Source organism: Agelaius tricolor, unplaced genomic scaffold, assembly GCF_023055355.1.
Source record: "Agelaius tricolor isolate 1412-34295 unplaced genomic scaffold, bAgeTri1.0.p SCAF_25, whole genome shotgun sequence".
In the NCBI taxonomy this organism is placed as follows: domain Eukaryota; kingdom Metazoa; phylum Chordata; class Aves; order Passeriformes; family Icteridae; genus Agelaius; species Agelaius tricolor.
In genome coordinates this window covers 3,737,329-3,755,469 of record NW_027269285.1, presented here as the reverse complement: position 1 = coordinate 3,755,469, position 18,141 = coordinate 3,737,329, and the positions used below count along the sequence as shown (strand labels likewise).

Sequence of the window (18,141 nt, the reverse complement as noted above, 5' to 3'; positions counted from 1 at the left end):
GTGGCCCCCCCGTTCACCCTCCTGCTGCTCTGTCACCGTGGCCCAGCCTCAATGGGGCAGCCTGGCAGGGTGGACACTCTGTTGTCACAGCAGCCCCCAGGGCTGGCTGATGGGCACTGGAGTGGGGCAGAGAGATGCTGATCCTCAGCCATGCCCACCTTGGGGCTGTGCCACCTCCCCTGGCACAACAGCAGAGGTGAGACACGACCAATGTCCCCCCCAAACCATCCTAAATGGCCCAGAGTGACGCCCCCATGGCTCTGCTTGGCCCCTGTCTGGGTGGCAAAGCCTGGCCCTCAAGTTTTTAAGAGGAAAGGCACGACCAAGGATGGTCCAGGTGCTGGGGTGCCCACGCCTGGGCACTGGCAGAGCCTCGCTGAGGGTCTCAGAGCCCCCCCAGCCCAGCCATCTCCCTGCCATGAGGGGCACACCACAGGAACATCAGAGCTGCAGCAGACCTGGGTGCCACTGGGCAGTGCTTGCTGGGGTGGCACATCCCAAGGGAAACGTCAGCCGAGGGAAAGGGTGGTGCCACCTCACGTGGGAGCCCATCCAGCGCCAAGCATGATTTCACTGGGCGTCTCTGGACTCTGCCCTGGGAGAGTCCTGCCATGCTGTTCACCATCCTGGAGCGCTGCCAGCGGCACCGGGCTCGTGGCCAGCCCGGAGCAGGGAGGGGACAGCAGCCAGCACAGCTCGTGGCTTTCCCAGCTGGCTCCAGACGGGCTCTGCTGCCCACCGGGCGCATGCCCACGGCTTGCCATGGAGCTCTCCCGACACTGGCAGGGATTTGTGCCCACGTGGGGATGCCAGGAATGGGCTGGTGGGATGAGGGGTCTCCTCCTGTGCCACTTGCTGGCTCAGCCAGGCTCCTCGCTGTGTTCTGCAGGGCGACCGGGATGCTGGCAAAGGCCTGGAGATGCGGAAGTTGGTGCTCTCCGGTTTCCTGGCCAGTGAGGAGATCTACATCAACCAGCTGGAGGCCCTCTTGTTGGTGAGCACAGCCCCTCCAGGGATGGATGGATGGATGGAATAATTTTTTCCTGGGTGGCTTTCCCCAGCCACATCAGCCTGAGTGGGAGCAAAGCTCCAGGAGCCACACCAGGGCCAGCTTTGCTCTTCCTGGGGTCTACTCCTGGGTTCTGTCTACCCCCATCTCACCTCCCCTGCTGCCCATGTCCCTTTTGGGGACATATTTGTGGCCTTGTTTCCTCCTGTGGACTCGCTGACCTTCATGGCGAGACGCTGTTGCGCAACACGGGGTCACCGCTGCTGCGGGGAACTCCGAGGACGCACGAGCCTGGAGTGCCCTGGTCCAGCTGCCAGCCTTGGTCCATCTGTCCTGGGCAGCCCTCGCTGCCAGCTCAGATCCTCCTCATCCCCAGTGTTCTCCTCTTAGCCCTCATCTCAAATTCTCCCTCCTTTGGCAGCCCATGAAGCCACTGAAGGCCACGGCCACCACGTCGCAGCCTGTCCTCACCCTCCAGCAGATCGAGACCATTTTCTACAAGATCCAGGATATCTATGAGATCCACAAGGAGTTCTACGACAGCCTGTGCCCCAAGGTGCAGCAGTGGGACAGCAATGTCACCATGGGCCACCTCTTCCAGAAGCTGGTATGCACCTTCCCTGGGTCTTGCTCCACTTGGAAGAGGAGAAGGGCTGGAGTTGTGATGAGTTTGGAGTCGTGATGCCCTCAGGGGCTGTGCCCATGGATGCCATGACCGTGCTGGGGAGAGGAGGAGAGGCCAGGTTGAAGGGCTGTGGCTTCAGCTTCTGCTGGCCAGGCACTTGTTATCTCTCTGCTGGATTTTGGAGGTTTATGGAAGCACAGGCTGGGCAGGAGCTCCACCATCCTGCCCTGAGCAGGAGCCAAGCTGGCTGAGCGTCCTGCCAGGAGGGGACAGCTCTGGGCAGTGTCACCTCAAGGGCTGCCTGACCCCTTGGGTGCTGTGGGGGGCTTCAGCACCCTGCTGGTGCCTGGCTAACCCCCACTCCCCACAGGCCAGCCAGCTGGGGGTCTACAAGGCCTTTGTGGATAACTACAAAATCGCTTTGGAGACGGCAGAGAAGTGCAGCCAGAGCAACTACCAGTTCCAGAAGATCTCAGAGGTAAGCTGGGATGGGGCTGTGCCAGTGGGGCAGGGCTGTGCCCAGGCTGTCCCTGCACAGGGCAGAGAACACTGTCCTTGAGGCTGAGCTGACCCTGTCTGCCCTGTGGAGATGCTCTCCCTGCCCTGGGGACTTGCAGGGACTGTCCCCAAGGGCTGGGCCACTGGGGCTCTGCTGGAGGGCTGTGCTCTTTTGGGCATTGCAGGAGCTTGTCCCCACCTTGTGCAAGATCAGGTTGGGCTCAGCCTGTGCTGTCACCAGTGCTGGGCACCTGTGGCTCATCTCCTGCTGCCTGGAGCTCTGTGCCTGGATCCCCTCCAGAAACTGGGACCTCCATGGCTACAGCCTGGGCTCCCTGCTCCTGTTCAGCTCGGTGGCATCAGCACCATGTCCAAGCTGCTGGGCACAGCCAGAGCTGCTCCCAGCCAGGCAGGAACCCACACTCCTTCACCCAGCACCCGTGTGTGGCCTCCAGCAGGGCCAGGCTGGGGCCAGGGGGTGCAGGAAGGGTTGGGGGGACCCCATGACCTTGAGCCACGACCTTCCCCCCACCCCAGCCCCCCGGGATGTGCTGATGGGCCTTTCCCTCCCTAGGAGCTGAAGGTGAAGGGCCCCAAGGACTCCAAGGAGAGCCACACGTCTGTCACCATGGAGGGTACGGCGGGCATGGGGAGAGGGACGCGGGGAGGGGGATGCGGGGAGGGGGTCGCATCCTTTTGTGTGCGCGGGTGAATTTCCGAGCCCTTTGTGTGCCTGGAGCCGGCGGGGAGGGGAGGGGGGGTCACAGGCGGCTCTTTGGGATGCGGGGGGCGTGCGGCAGCCCCCCAGCCCCTGCCCAGCGCTCCTCCCCGTGCGGAGCGGCCGGAGCGCTGCCGCAGCCGGGCTGAGCTGCTGCGATGGCTGCGCGGGGCCGGGGCTGCCATGGAAATCCTCCTCATTGTCCGGCTCTGCTGCAACTGCACCTACGGTGAGGCGAGGGGGGCGGCTCCGCTTTTGGGGTCCGGCAGGGAGCGGTGCCGCGGGGTCTGTGCCGCCGGGGGGGTGGAGGCTGCGGTCGTGCTCTGCAGGGTGAAGTTGGGAGCGTCTTTGTTCCAGGCTCGGTTGAATCATCTTGGCTCTGGCACACGCAGCCACGCGCTCGCTGTCCCCTCCGGGCATGGATCGTGCCAGTGATGGGACAGACGGAGCTGCGGTGGGCAGGGGGGTGCCGGGCTGGGGGACCCCCCCGTGCGGGCTGTGCTGTGTGGATGGTGATGGGGAGGGGTCCCCGTTTGCCCCAGCATCGTGGGGCTGGGAGGAGAGGCACTGGGCATCCCTGCCTCTGCTGCCTGTGGGTCCCAGGCTGGCAGGCAGGATTGTGGGCACAAGGAGCCCCTTGCTCCTCTGTTGTGCTGGGACCACCCCTCCAGGGGCTCCCCGGAGCTTTGAATGTTCCCGTAGTGATGGCAGCAGGAGGGTCCATCCTTCCTCATGGTGGAAAAGGGGGGGCACCCTGCCTGTCACCTTTATCCCAGAGCAGGGTTCTGGCTGGCTGGCACAGGGAGCAGGGCTCTTGTTTTACCCTCTGGCATGGAGCTGTGGGGGTGCAGCCTCTGGTTGGGGTGCAGCCTGGCATCATCACCTGCTGAACAGAGACCCCCTGCTCACCCTGTCTCAGGGCTGGGGGCCATGGGGCAGCCCCCTCTGGGATCACAGGGATGGGAACCCCCCATGAGTCAGCCCAGGCTGAGGAGGTGGCAGCTTTCCCTCCTCTCCCATGGCCCAAAATCTGGCTGCTCTCGGCCCTGGCAGTTTGGGGAAGTGCTCCAAAGTGAAGGGAAACCCCAGAGGCATCAGCCTGGCTGGAAGCAGCCTGGGGAGACATGAATGTGGCCAGGCATGGGGAGCAGCAGTGTGAGTGGGCTCTGTGCCTTTGCCTGCCCAAAGAGGTGGGGAGGAGGAGAAGGGTCTGTCTGCTTCCACTGAAATGTGCCTCTGAAGAGCCTCTGGGGCGGTTTCCTGCTGGGAGGGTGTGTGGCAGGAGAAAGGGGGTGTCTGTACCCCCTGTGTGTGTTGTGTGGTTGTGTGTGAGGCAGCTCTGCCCTGGGTGAGCCCCACAGGCAGTCAGGGGGGCTGCAGGCAGGGACATGGGGCAGGGCTGTGGGGCTGAAGCCTCGGTGTTCTCTGTAGGGTGAGGGTTTTGCTGCTGCTGGAGCAGCCTGGGCCCCCTTTGCAGCCAGGGCTGCCTGGGGTGGTGCAGAGGGGTGGGTACAGGGTGTCCCATGGCGTGGCAGAGCTTGGTGAGAGACGGGACCCAGCTCTGAGCAAAAAGGGAAACTGAAAAAGCTGCCGAGGGTGAGGAACGGCTCTTCCGCTCCTCAGCCACCGCACAGCAAGTGTGGGTGCAGCCCTCCCGGGGAGGCCCTGCCCTCCAGGGGGCTGTCCCAGCCCTGTGCTGCCGCAGGTGTGGTGGGACATCCTGTCCCCACCGCCCAGGACCTGGCTGTGCCTCCTGGTGCCCCCAGCACAGCAGGACACGGGGCTGTGGCAGTGCTGGCTCCCCCTGCTCCTGGCACTACCACCATTGTCCAGCTGTGCAGGACAGAGCTCAGATGCTTGCCCTGGGCATCTGGGCTCCCCTGCTTGCCCCTGTGCTCGCTGTGACGGGTGGGAGAGGGGCCAGGGCTGCAGGCACAGGTGGCTGCTGACACTCTGTCTCTCCCCTCAGCGCTGCTGTACAAACCCATTGACCGGGTGACACGGAGCACCCTCGTCCTGCACGTGAGTGTGACACCAGGGCCACGGGGGTGGTGGTGGCCTCTGTCTCTGCTGCTCCTGGGGGTCTGCAGCTGTGGGGAAGTGCTGATGAGGGGTCTCCAGGTTGTGGGATTTCGAGCTGCTCACCTGTGCCTGTCTCCTTCCAGGATCTCCTCAAGCACACCCCAGCTGACCACCCTGACTACCCGCTGCTCCAGGACGCCCTCCGCATCTCCCAGAACTTCCTCTCCAGCATCAATGAGGACATCGACCCCCGGAGGACAGCGGTCACCACCCCCAAAGGCGAGGTGAGCCCGTGGGGTGGGCAGTGCCTGGGCACAGGGTGAGGGCTGAGCCCTCTGCCAGCCCCCTGCCCTGAAGAGCTCCTTAGTGCCTGGGTAGGAGTTGGAGAGGCTCCTCCAGATGCAGTTCCAGGTACAAGGCCAGGGCTCTTCCTGGTCCTTGCTGCTTGCTGGACACAGAGGACATGGGCCTTCCCATGCTCCTGGTGGCTGAGCCACAGAGAGGGACAGGATTGTTGGCCTTTCCCCATGGATTGGTGGTCTTTGCTCCCTGCCTGCCCTCATGGCAGCCCCTCTGGCCCGCAGACCCGGCAGCTTGTCAAGGATGGCTTCCTGGTGGAGCTGTCGGAGGGCTCGCGGAAGCTGCGGCACGTCTTCCTCTTCACCGACGTGCTGCTCTGTGCCAAGCTGAAGAAGACAGCAGTGGGGTAAGGAGGGCGCTGGGCGCTCTGCCACGACCCCCCCTGTCCCTCACTGGGGTGGGAGATGAGCCAGGGAGGGGGTCAGGCGTCAGTCAGCACCCGTGCCCTGGCTGCAGGAAGCACCAGCAGTACGACTGCAAGTGGTACGTGCCCCTGGCCGACCTGGTGTTCCCCTCGCCGGAGGAGTCGGAGCACTGCCCGCAGGTCCACGTCATCCCCGACCACGAGCTGGAGGACATGAAGATGAAGATCTCGGCCATCAAGAGCGAGGTGCAGAAGGAGGTGAGAGAAGGGTGTGTGTGACAGTGCTCACAGGGGTCTTAGGATGAGGGAAGAGATGAGGATCTGACTCCACGTTTCAGAAGGCTTGATTTATTATTTTATTATATATATTATATTAAAACTATGCTAAAAGAATAGAAGAAAGGATTTCATCAGAAGGCTAGCTAAGAATAGAAAAAGAAGGAAGGATAACAAAGGCTTGTGGCTTAGACTCTCTGTCTGAGCCAGCTGACTGTGATTGGCCATTAATTAGAAACAACCACATGAGACCAATCACAGATCAGTTGCACCTGTTGCATTCCACAGCAGCAGATAACCATTGTTTACATTTTGTTCCTGAGTCCTCTCAGCTTCTCAGGAGGAAAAATCCTAAGGAAAGGATTTTTCATAAAAGACGTCTGTGACAGGTGTGGGACTTGCTCTTGGGGTGGGTGCCTTGCTCTGGATCAGGGCTGGGTCCTGGGGCACAGGGGCACCTCTGGAAGGTCCTCTCTGCTCCCCGTCTGTAGAAAGCCAACAAGGGGCAGAGCCGCGCCATCGAGCGCCTCAAGAAGAAGATGTTTGAGAACGAATTCTGGCTGCTGCTCAACTCCCCTGCCATTCCCTTCCGCATCCACAACCGCAACGGGAAGGTGAGGAGGGCGGGCTGGGGCTGGGGCTGGGCTCAGCCCTGCCTGCACACAGCCTGCCACATCTCCTCTCTTACAGAGCTACCTCTTCCTGCTCTCCTCCGACTACGAGCGCTCTGAGTGGAGAGAGGCCATCCAGAGACTGCAGAAAAAGGGTGAGTTTGGGGCTGCTGAGGTGCTCCTGGGGCTCCTGGTCACCCCAGAAGTCCTATAGGATCCCAGCCTGGTGCTCTCCAGTCTCTATGACCAGCACTGGCTGTGTCCCTCTGAAGTTTTTGTCCTCTCCCAGACCTCCAGGCCTTTGTGCTGAGCTCAGTGGAGCTGCAGGTGCTCACAGGATCCTGCTTCAAGCTGCGAACTGTCCACAACATCCCAGTCACCAGCAACAAGGACGGTGAGTGGCCGCTGGGTCCTGCTTTGCTCGGGATGATGCTGGCAGGACTGTGGGGGCTCTGCTGTGCAGGGGACAGCTTCCCACCAGGTGGCACTGCTGGAGCAGCGTCGGGCTCCCAGGCAGAGCAATCCCGGCTGCAGCACGGGGCTGCTTTTGGGCTCTCTCCATCCCACACCGTGGGCTGGGCAGGAGCAGTGTGCCCAGGGTGAGACCCAGCCAGCCCCACTGGGAACCTCCCCCAGAGCTGTCCAGCAGCAGGAGAGCTTGGGATGTGTGTCAGTGGGGGATACGGGACTTAGGGATGTCCCTGCAGGGCCTTGGGGGATTTGGGTGTCACTGCAGGGACTGTGCTTGCTGTGGCAAAGGTGGCAAAGGCTGCCCTGGGGATGGCCAGCCCCAGGCCCTGACACAGCCCCTGCTCTCCTGCCACAGATGACGAGTCCCCAGGGCTTTATGGGTTCCTGCACGTCATCGTCCACTCTGCCAAGGGCTTCAAGCAGTCAGCCAGTAAGTGTGGGTGCCCACCCTGCTTGGAGGGGCCGGTGGGCTCGCAAGAGTTGAGGTCCAGCACGTGGCCCTGCTCTGCCCACTGTGGTCCCCTGGGAGATGGTGAGGGTGTTCCTGGGGTGCTGAGCCATGTCTGCTCCCCCAGATCTCTACTGCACACTGGAGGTGGACTCCTTTGGCTACTTTGTCAGCAAAGCCAAGACCAGGGTGTTCCGGGACACCACGGAGCCGCAGTGGAATGAGGTGAGGGAGGGTGGCATGCAGGGAGGGGCTGTGCTCCCCATTCCCCTTCAAGCCCAGTTCTGGAGCTGCTCTGGGGTGCTGGGGTTGAGCCACCCTCCCTCCACACACCAGGAGTTTGAGATTGAGCTGGAGGGCTCCCAGTCCCTGCGCATCCTCTGCTACGAGAAGTGCTACGACAAGACCAAACTCAACAAGGACAACAACGAAATTGTGGACAAGATCATGGGCAAGGGGCAGATCCAGGTATGCACTGGGGCTTTTGGGCATCCTCTCACCCAAAGGGGGACTCCTTAGGGCCTGGCACCTGGGCTGGGAGGGTTGTTCTGGAGCGGTGCCTGGGGTGGCAGCTCTGCTTTTGGGATCAAGGTACAGCAGTTGTGGGGTTGAAGGCAGGGAGGTGGGTGGGCATCAAGCATGGGGGTGATGGTCCTGGGGCACAGTGGCTGCAGGAGAAGGTGGGACAGAGTGAGAGGGGCCTTTGTGGAGGTGGCAAAGCCAGACCTCCCCTGCAGAGATGCATCCAGCCCCAGCTGGGCTGGAAGTTTTTCTCTTCTGCTGCTCTCTGTGCTGTGGCCCCGGGGGGCTGCAGGGAGGGGTTGGCAGCTGCCCTAGGGAGGGCTCTGCATGTGCAGCCCCCCGTCCCTCCTGTGTCCCCCTCTGCCACCATCTGCCTTCCCTGTGCCTCCATCAGCTGCTGTTATGGCAACGGGGGTTTCCAGGGCAATGGCTGAGCCGCCTCTGATTGGCGGTTGCCAGGCAGGGAGGATGGAGGTCTGGGCTGCCCTGAGATGCTCCCAGGTGAGCAGGACCAGGAGGATGGAGTGGGGGGCAGGCAACCCCCAGATCTCCCATTCCCCCTGCAGCCACCTTGGCCAGGCTGCAGGCAAGCCCAGGGCAGGGGAGCACAGTTTGGGCTGGGGGTGTCTCTGTGTTTTCCTGGTGGGCAGCCCAGCCTGGCTGTGCTGGGGACAGGGTCACGCCTGGGACACAGCCCTGCACCCAGGGCCGCTTCAAAGGGCCCCTCATGGCTGCCTGCTCCGTGGGAAAGCAACTGAGGGCAGGTCCCAGGGGAGCAGAGAGCAGCAGGGAAGTGCTGCAGGGAATGGGAAGCTGTGGGGAAACAGCACTGGAGGGGACACAGGGTGGGAGGAGGGGGCTCAGCTTCACCAGTGGCTTGTCCACACCTGAAATCACCCCTGCGTTGCCCTCTCCCCAAGGAAGCAGTGCTGTGGGGGTGGCATTGGGCCAAGGGGGAAGGCCAGGGCAGGCAAGGGGCTCGGTGTCCCGCGGGGATCAGTCCAGCTGCGCTCTCGGAAATAGCCTGGATCAACAAACATGAGTCATGCTGGGAGATGCGGGGGTCGGGACAGGGACAGCACAGCCCGTACCCGCTGTGCAAGAGTTCTGGGGGAAGAGCAGGAAAGAGAGAAGGCCCTGGGGCTGCTTATCCCAAGGAGGATCTGGATGGGTGGAAGAGCGACAGGGCTGGGGCTGTCCTGGTGTCACCCAGAGCCACAGGGCTGGGCTTGGTGGCAGGGCAGGACAGCTGTGAGCAGCATGGGCAGTGCTGCTGCTGGGGCTGTGGGCTGTAGTCAAGCCCCAGAGCTGCCCCTCTGCCTTGTCCCTGAGCCATTCAGGCTGCCCTGGATGTTCCTGACCCTGGCTGGTCCCTGGGCTCACCATGAGCTGCTGCTGGTTCCACGTAGCAGCACTGGCTGCTCAGTGGAAAGCTGGGTCTCCTGGCTGGCACTAACCCTGTTTTGTTGTTATTAACCCCTTTATTTTCTAAAGCTGGAATATGCTGTGGTCAGGTTAGGGCTGTTCTGTTTGGCTCATGTCCCCATGAGGGTCCTGTGTCCCCTGCACTGCAGGGCTCAGCCCTGCTCTGAGCTGTCCCAGTTGCTCCCAGCAGCTGGGCTGTGTCTGCTGGGTGCTGGCAGGGGTGTGTGCTGCTGTGCCAGGATGGCAGATGGGTGTTGTGGTGGGCAAAGCAGGCTGTGCTTGTGCCCACATTGCAGAGGACAGAGGCTGGATGTGGCCCCCAGGCCCTGGAGGAGAAGGCAGTGGGTGCATGAAGGGGGTCTCAGGACCCCCTTCCTCAGCCCATTAATGCCCGGGGGGATTTGGCTGTTGAAGCAGAGCCTGTGTTGTCATGGGCACGGTGCCTGCTGTACCCTCAGGGGATAGCTGCCCGTCTGTCTGTCTGTCTGTCCCCTTCCCCAGGCTGGCAGAGTCTCTGGCGGGGGAGATTTGTGATCTTGGGGCACCCCTGACCTGCAGGGAGCCATAGTGACCCGTGGGGACTCCAGGGGCTGCTGAGGGATGGACTGGGGGGCACTCAAGTCCCCCCAAGCTGCACCTCAGCGTGTCCCTCTGCCGGCAGGGACCCTCCAGGGCTTCCCTGCCCCCTGGCAGTGGGGCTGGCACGGGCCAGGGTACACAGAGGGGACGTGGGGGTACCCAGCTGTCCCTAGGCGTGACAACAGACCCCAAAAGCCTCCTCCTGCTCTCAGCGAGAGCAGCAGAGCCAGCCTGGCTCCTGCGGGGAGCCGGGAATGCTGCAGCCGCCAGCGGCGGTGCCTCGGGGGCCGCGGCTGCTGCTGGCGCTGCGGGGCGGAAAACGGCAGCGGGAGAACGGGAGGGGGATAAAAACAGCGGAAAACGGCGGGGGGAGAACGGGAGGGGGATAACAACAGCGGAAAATGGCAGGGGGAGAACGGGAGGGGGATAACGGGAGGGGATAACAACAGCGGATACCGGCAGAGGGATAACGGGAAGGGATAACAACAGCGGATAACGGGAGGGGATAACAACAGCGGATACCGGCAGAGGGATAACGGGAGTGGATAACAACAGCCGATACCGGCGGCGGGCAGCCCGGACAGCCCCCCCAGCGCTGCCGAGCGGCGGCGGGCGGCAGGGCGAGGGTTAAACGCGTGGGGGCCGCCGGGGGGGGCTCCTTTGAGTCACTTCCTCGCAGGGGGAGGGAGGGAGGGAGGTTTTTGGGGCTGCCTCGCCAGCCCGACTCACAGCCTGAAGATGAGCCCCGGCCGCTCGCCGCCCCGCAGCCCCAGCCGGGCTCCCCTGGCCGGGCCCCGCTGACCTCTCGCCGCCGGCAGCAGCAGGGATGCGGATGCTGCGCTGACCCAGCCGCGGGCACCCTCGTGTCGCCTGCCCGGAGCCGAAGCGATGACGGAGGTGTTGGTGCAGCCGGAGGGCAGCCCCGGTGCCGGGGGCGAGCGCGGCGTGGAGGAGCCCGAGGGGAAGCGAGCCCCGAACACGGGCGCCCGGCTCTGGGGCAGGGTGCGCAGCAAACTGCTCCGGCAGAAGGTGCTCCGGGTGTGGGGGGCAGCGCCGGGCTCTGGGGTGGCTCTGCCGGGCTCTGCTCTGCGCTGTCACCGGTGCTTTTGTGGGGTGGGGGGCGCTGGTACGGGGGGCTGTGTTGTTTGTGTATAGAGTGAGCGCTGCGGGGTCTGCAGAGCAGGGAGATGTTTGGGTGCTTTGGGAGCTCTTAGATGCACTTGGCAGCCTGCGAGGTGTTTGTTTTGCTCCTTCCCTCTCCCTGTGTGTGCTGGCAGGCTCCCGGAGGCTGAGCTGATTGCACCGGGGGGTCCTGCAGAGCCCCAGGGAGCTCCTGCCCGGCCCTGGAGCTTTTCCAGGGGGCAGTGATGCTCCTGGGCTGGCTGGGGCCGCTTCCCGGGGACACTGCCTGTGTCCCCCTCTTGCAACCCGGGTCCAGCCAGGCTTTCCCAGCTGTGTCGCAGCCACATCAGGCAGTGCTGCTGGAAACACAGAGTGCACAGGGAGAGGAAGGGGAACAGCACCCTTGCAGGCTGTCCCAAAAGCCCCACGGGGGACTCTGGGGGTTTCCCTCGGTGCAGTCCCCCTGCCCAGCCTGGCTTGGCTCTGTGTGTGTGACGCAGCTGCATTAACCTCGATTCTGTGCCGAGCCCAGGGGATTAAGGGGCAGCAGGGCTCTCTGGGGAGGCTGCCCGGCGGCTGTTGCTGGGTCACAGCATGAAGGGGTTTCATTTCCCATGCCCGTGCTGGCTGCTGGCTTCCCTGGGGCTGCAGGGCAGGATGTGGCCCCGGTAGGTCCATGCTGGGTCCTGCTGGGTTGTGGCTGCTGCTGCTGCTCGGGTCACTCTCAGTCAGGGCTGTGGATTGCTGATTTTTTGGGGGGTTGTGCTTGGCCACTGGCAGCGTTTGCTGGTGTGGGGGCTGCCCTGTCCCACGGTGCTGGGGGCTCAGGGACTGTCTGTAGGTCTGCTGAGGGATCTGCTTGCCAGGGCAGCCACGGGAGGCCAGGCTGGGGAAGCTGTGGGTGCCATGCTGATGGGAAGCAGCGCTGGCTGCAGCAGCTCCTCTGGGATCCCACTCCCCAGGGCCCTGGCAGAGATGACCTCAAAGACTGAGTCATGGGTTTGCTCCCAATTGCTTCACCCCAGGCTGAGGTGGGGTGACCTCATGGGCCTGAGATGTGAGGAGGGGACATGCCCGGCCTGACCCTGCCCCACCACAGCATCCCAGTGTTTGGGGTCCTGGGGAACCACCCTGAGGATTTGGAGCCCTACCAGCTCCTCACCTTGGAGCTCTGTGCACCCAATCCTGCCTGGGTCTGTCACGACCTGGACGTGTCTTGAGGACAGAATCCAGGATGTGGCCTCATCACCTCAAGCCCGGAGCTGTCCCATGGACAAGACAAGCAGAAGGAGGGGAGGGTCAGCACCAGCAGGACCTCTCCAGAACACACAAAGTGCTGCAGGACTGCCAGGATGCTCATTGCCTGTTCCTCCACAACCTGGGGCCTTGTTCTACGAACAAACAGCTTTGGATAATTTGGGAAGCCAGGATGATGGCACATCCCTGTGGATGAGAGCAGCACCACAGTGAATGCTGACCTGGGCATGGATACCACCATGGCTGGGAGTCCCTGGGATGCAGGAGGGAGCAGCCTGGAGACGTGCTGGTGCCCTGGCTGAGATGTTTCCCCAGGCACAGAGGGGTTTTTGAAGCCGTCTGATCTTCCAAAGAGGAGCTGACATCTCATCCTGCACAATGCTGGCTCGAGGGCTGTTCCCCAGGGCGCCTGGCCCAGGAGTTCCCCACTGACCTGGGATGTCCCTGCATCCTGCTGGAGCAAGGCAGCTCCCTTCAGAGGACGAGGAGATGGTGCTGGGAGCTGGGACAGGGTGTTTGCCAGCGCTGTGTGGGCAGGAGCTGCCTCTGGCTCTGTGGGTGGATGCTCCTGTCCATCCTCCCACGCCTGGAGATGAAGTGTTGGACGTGGCTTTGCTGAAACTGGGGAGTGGCAGCATCATGTGCTGCTGCTGCTGCTGCAGGAGGGTTAGAGAGCACCAGGGTTAGGCCACAGCAGTGCACAGGGACCTGCCCTAGCTGCAGGGGGGCTCAGGCCCATGGTGCCAGCAGAAGTAGCCCAAATTTGGGCCCTGCTGGCTGCTGTGGGATGATTGTGCCCATGCAGGGGGAAGGGGCTGCAGGGGAGCTCAGGGTAAGGTCTGCAGCACTGGCAGCAGCCAACCTGGCTTTAATAAAGGCTTTCTTCAGAGCTCTGCTAAAGCCCTTCCAGATGTGAGCTGCCAGGGCCATCGGAGCCAGAGGGACCTGAGGGCTGGGGAAGGGAAGGCAGGCATGGTGGCTGCAGATAAAATTGTGTTGCAGAGCAGACAGGCTCCTGACCTGGCTGGGGGATGAAGGGGCTTCACTGCCATGAGTGGGGAAAGGGCTGGAAGTGCCTGGGACATGGTGTTGGCTGTGCTGCCTTCCTGGCAGTGCTGTGGGGGACGCAGCCCTGCAGGGGAGCACAGAGGAGCTGGAGCAGCAGGACTGGGCTTGGCTGTGCTCTGGCTGCAGTCTCGTGATCCCAGTGTCCAGACCTGCTGCAGGGTCCCACGGGAGCCCAGGGCAGCCGCAGCTTTCCTCCTCCTCCTCCTCCTCCTCCTCCTGCTGCTGCTCCCCAGCAGGGCTGGCATGGAGGGAGCAGCGTGGCACTTGCTGGGCTGGAGCACCAGGGAGGGCTCCGTGTCAGGAGCCATTCCTGGGCCATGCTGGAGACGTTTCTGCCTTGCTGAGATTCGCAGTTTTCCCATGGCTGAGGAGCTGCTCAGGCTCACAGGGCTGGGCATGTGGCAATGCCACCGTGCTGGGTCTGTGCCAAGAGCCAGGGCAGCTCGAGCTTGTCCTTGGGACTGTGGGGTTTTGGTGTGCAAGAAGGGACATGAGGGACCCCACGGTGCCCCGCCATCATGACATGCAGTGACTTTGTGGGCAGGGGAGCAGCAGCTCTGTGGCTGGAGCAGCAGCTCTGAACATCTTTACACTTGCCCAGAGCATCTCCTGACCCAGCAGCTGCAGGAAGCTCCCGTGTCCTTGCAGAGTGACCCCACGTGCCTGGTGCCAGTGTGGCCTGGCAGCTGCGTGTCCTCAGCCCTGGGAGCCCCCACCAGCTCCCAGATCCCATCCCCTTGCCCAAGGGGACATTAGGGCCGGGCTGCCTGCCCTGTGCATTACAGGGATCGATGGGGCTGGATCAATACCACCAGCTGGGGACCAAAAAGCCCCAAGAGGCAACTGCACCCACCTCTGCACAGCCCTGGGGCCTGGAACCCACCAGGGCACGTGCCAGGGCCTTGGGAATGCCAGCACCTCTCACTGCACCCGGGCGCCGGGGCAGCGTCACCGAGTCCCCCGCTAGCCCCAAAGCCAGAAATAGCAGAGCCTGTCATTCCCAGGGGTTATAAATAGCCTTGGCTATGGGGAGATGTTGTTTTTCTGTATGGAAAACGCTGCCCTAGTTCTGTTTCATCAATCTGCCGCCAGAAATAGTCCTAATTTCTTGGAAGTTTCTTGCTTTGTGGGTGTGGGTTAAAGCACTGCCTTGCAGGGGCTCTGGGGAGAGGGCAGGACAGGGGGGCTGAGCCCACCTGGCTTCAGAGCACAGCCAGAGGGACCCCAGACCCTAAAGGGGAACCTCTCCATCCTCTGCTCATGAGCAGCATGTTGCCCAGGAAAAGCATATCCTGTGCTCTACACCACCTGCAGATCAGGGGCTCTGGGGGCCACCGGGTTGGGATGACAGCAGGGCTGGCACGGGGCTGTGTCCCCACAGAGCTCACAGACCTTCTCTCGCCACAGCTGGACCCACAGGCCGTGCAGACAAAGAACTGGCACATGGATGTGATTGAGATGAATGGAGTAAGTGAGGGTGGGGGACCCCCAGCCCCTCGCTGTGAATGCAGCCCCTTCTTGCCTTCAGGCCAGCCAGCACTCACCCCCTGTCTCCCACAGATCAAGGTGGAGTTCTCCATGAAGTTCACGAGCAGGGACATGAGCCTGAAGAGGACCCCGTCCAAAAAGCAGACTGGTGTCTTCGGGGTGAAAATCAGTGTTGTGACAAAGTAAATGCAGGGCTGTGGGGCTGATCTGATCTGCTCTGGGTGTGGGGCTGCACTGTGTCCCCTTGCTCCAGTTGCACTGTGTCCCCTTGCTCTCACCAGCTCTGGGTGTGGGTTTGCACTGTGTCCCCTTGCTCCCACCAGCACTGGGGAGCTTGGCCTTTGCTCTCTGCTGGGGATTTTCCTGTTCCCTTTGCCATTCCCATCCTCCCCTCCTGCATGCAGGGCTGGGCACTGGGTTGGCAGGGCTGGGCACTGGGTTGGCAGGGCTGGGCTGGCTGCCAGGGTTCCCCTGGGAGTCTCTGGTGACAGCTCTGCTTCCCGAGCCAGGCGCGAGCGCTCCAAGGTGCCTTACATTGTGCGCCAGTGCGTGGAGGAGGTGGAGAAGAGGGGAATTGAAGAGGTTGGCATCTACAGGATCTCTGGAGTGGCCACTGACATCCAGGCATTGAAAGCTGTCTTTGATGCGAGTGAGTGTCCTGGGGGAGCTTGGTGTTCTGAGACTCCCCCAGCCCCTGCAAGGCTGGGTTTGGTTGTTGCGCTGCACTTGTGCCAGATGTGCCACTCTGCACAGGAAGGGGTGGGGGTGAGGAGGGGCAAAAACACCCAGGGATCCCAGCCTGTCTGTGCCTCTGAGCTGGCTCCTGGGAGACACTGAGTCAGGGAAACGTTGCAAATGGATTTGCACAAATTGTTGTGTGTCCTGTTGCCCAGCCAGGCGGGAACCACTGGGCTTTTCCCAGGCTCAGCCTGGCTGATGGGGCTGTGAACCCAGCAGTGCTGTCCCTGCCCTGCAGCTGGCAGCCTGGCTGGCTGGCTGGAGTGACGCAGAGGGGATCAGGAGGGCAGGAGGCATCACCTGTGGGTGCTCTCTGGACAGATAACAAGGACATCCTGGTGATGCTGAGTGACATGGACATCAATGCCATCGCCGGCACGCTGAAGCTGTACTTCCGAGAGCTGCCCGAGCCCCTCCTCACTGACAGGCTCTACCCTGCCTTCATGGAGGGCATCGGTAAGGGATGGCAAGGGGAAGGGGATGATGCACAAACTGTTTGGCATTGCTTGCTCTGGGATGGGACACTCCCAAGGGTCCTTCCCAGCTCAGCCCCCTTGGTCCTGGCTGTTTTTGCTGGCTCCAGGCCAGCTCAGGGCTGGTGGTGCTGCTCCCCAGTGCTCACACAGTGGCTGCTGGGAGGTATCTGGCTGTGGTGGGTCCTGCTGCTGCAGCAGACCCTGTCCTGAGCCCTCTCCCTCTTTGCCTCCAGCTCTCTCAGATCCTGCTGCCAAGGAGAACTGCATGATGCACCTTCTCCGCTCGCTGCCTGACCCCAACCTCATCACCTTCCTCTTCCTGCTGGAGCACTTGAAAAGGTAATGGCTCAGGGGCTGCCTGGGATGGGTGGGAGGTGCAGGATGGGTCTGTCTCACTGCTTTGCCGTGGGGATGGGACATGAACAGAGTCAGAGCTGCTGTTTGATTCCTGTGGTGCCTGCATGGCTCCAGGCTGATCCCAGACTGGAGGCTGTGCTGGTGCAGAGCAGGGCAGCAGCCAGGGCCAGCAACAGCAGCTTGGGGCAGGCATGGAGTGGTCCTTTCCCAGTCCTTCCAAGAGGGTACAGCTCCAGGTGTGTCCCACCTGCCCTGTCTCTCTGGGCTCTGGCATATTCCCCAGGCTGCAGCTTGTTCAGACCTTCTCTGATATCAGTGTTGGCTTCCCACATCTTCTCTCCTGGGGGGTGTCCTGGAGCTGATCTGTCCCTCTAGAGCAGCCCCTGGTGTCCCAGAACCACCGGCTGTGGTGGCAGCAGGGTCTGGGCTGTGCCTGGCCAGTGATCCAGGTCAGCTCTTCAGGGAGCACACGGCCTCTGCAAACATGGAACACTTGGCTGCTGCAGCCGGCGTGCAGCTGCTTGGATGAGCTCTGCAGGGAGCAGCTGGCCTCAGCACAGGACAGGAATCAGTTGGGAGCTCTGCAGTGTCCCTTCCCACCAGTCCAGCAGTAGTCCTTGCAAAACAAGATGCAGCAATCCCTGTCACCTGTCAGCAGCAGGTGGCCAAGAACCAAGGACACGCAGCTCTGTGGAAATGTCCCAGAACTGCAGGTGACACCTCATATCAGCTATCCCAGGGTGAGTGCAGCAGTTTGTGGTTTGATAGGCTTTTCTTGGCCCAGATGAGGTGCATCCAAACCTGGGGATTCAGGGACTGGGGGCTCCTTGGGGGCCCAAAACCCAGGAAAGGTACAGGGCTGTGGAAGGGCAACAGAGCAGAACACAGAGCCTGGCCAGAGCTGGGGCTCATGGCTCATGTTACTTGCATCATGAAATTTTTTTTTTTTGTTCCTCTGGTTTGGCTAAAACCAAACAGAAAAAGTGATTGATGCTGGGGGATGGAGAAGGAAAAATCCATTTCCATCCTGAGAACCGGGCACAGCCAGTTCCCACATCTGCTCCCCTGGCCGGGGCTCAAGCGAGCAGCCTGTGCCGGGGAGCACAGCTGCCTCCTAACATGGCAATGTTGTGGTCCTGCTTCCCTCCGTGCTGGCAGGGCTCCCACAGGGCTGTTGGGGCAGGGAGCCTCGAGGGGAGTGGGTGCAGGGGGCAGGGGCTGGTGCAGGGCTCCCTGTACCCTGCGGGCTCAGGAAGGGTGGAGGCCCCACAGTGCAGAAGTCAGGGCTTGGTTGCTGCCACATCACACCCAGGGCTCCCAGCCAGGCCCAGCAGCTCCAGCAGAGGCCGTGAAGGGGGCAGAGCTCCCTGCCCTGCACCTGGCTTTTCTGAGGGCTACAGAGGGCAGTGGAAAGCTGGAGGTGCCCCACTGCTGCTGGGAGAAGGGAGAGCAGCCCTCGGCCTCCACATCACCCCATGGATCCCCATTTCTGAGCGTCATTAGGGGCTGACACTGCCTCTCTCCTGTACCCCACAGGGTGGCTGAAAAGGAACCTATCAACAAAATGTCTCTCCACAATCTGGCCACGGTTTTTGGACCAACACTTCTGAGACCCTCAGAGGGGGAGAGCAAGGCGCACCTCACCTTGGCCTCTGACATCTGGTCCCATGATGTGATGGCCCAGGTAAGAGCTGGGTACTGGAGGGG

The 18,141-nt window shown here is 62.2% G+C and overlaps 1 protein-coding gene across 4 annotated transcripts in view; it reads left to right on the top strand.

Moving 5' to 3' along the window:
- Nucleotides 1-18,141, top strand: part of ABR (ABR activator of RhoGEF and GTPase) — a 37,603-nt gene that overhangs the window by 17,020 nt on the left and 2,442 nt on the right. For 3 of the 4 annotated variants that reach the window (XM_071447779.1, XM_071447780.1, XM_071447781.1), the window contains 20 exons: nt 890-994; nt 1,431-1,616; nt 2,005-2,112; nt 2,707-2,767; nt 4,820-4,872; nt 5,016-5,156; nt 5,457-5,578; nt 5,689-5,854; nt 6,364-6,486; nt 6,563-6,638; nt 6,773-6,877; nt 7,310-7,384; nt 7,530-7,627; nt 7,739-7,870; nt 14,783-14,842; nt 14,936-15,045; nt 15,373-15,512; nt 15,923-16,057; nt 16,311-16,416; nt 17,971-18,118. In XM_071447779.1, the coding sequence (XP_071303880.1) occupies nt 890-994; nt 1,431-1,616; nt 2,005-2,112; nt 2,707-2,767; nt 4,820-4,872; nt 5,016-5,156; nt 5,457-5,578; nt 5,689-5,854; nt 6,364-6,486; nt 6,563-6,638; nt 6,773-6,877; nt 7,310-7,384; nt 7,530-7,627; nt 7,739-7,870; nt 14,783-14,842; nt 14,936-15,045; nt 15,373-15,512; nt 15,923-16,057; nt 16,311-16,416; nt 17,971-18,118 (2,250 nt within the window). Of the gene's footprint in view, nt 1-889; nt 995-1,430; nt 1,617-2,004; nt 2,113-2,706; nt 2,768-4,819; nt 4,873-5,015; nt 5,157-5,456; nt 5,579-5,688; nt 5,855-6,363; nt 6,487-6,562; nt 6,639-6,772; nt 6,878-7,309; nt 7,385-7,529; nt 7,628-7,738; nt 7,871-10,634; nt 10,958-14,782; nt 14,843-14,935; nt 15,046-15,372; nt 15,513-15,922; nt 16,058-16,310; nt 16,417-17,970; nt 18,119-18,141 lie in introns of those variants that run through there. The other variant, XM_071447782.1, reaches the window with a different exon arrangement.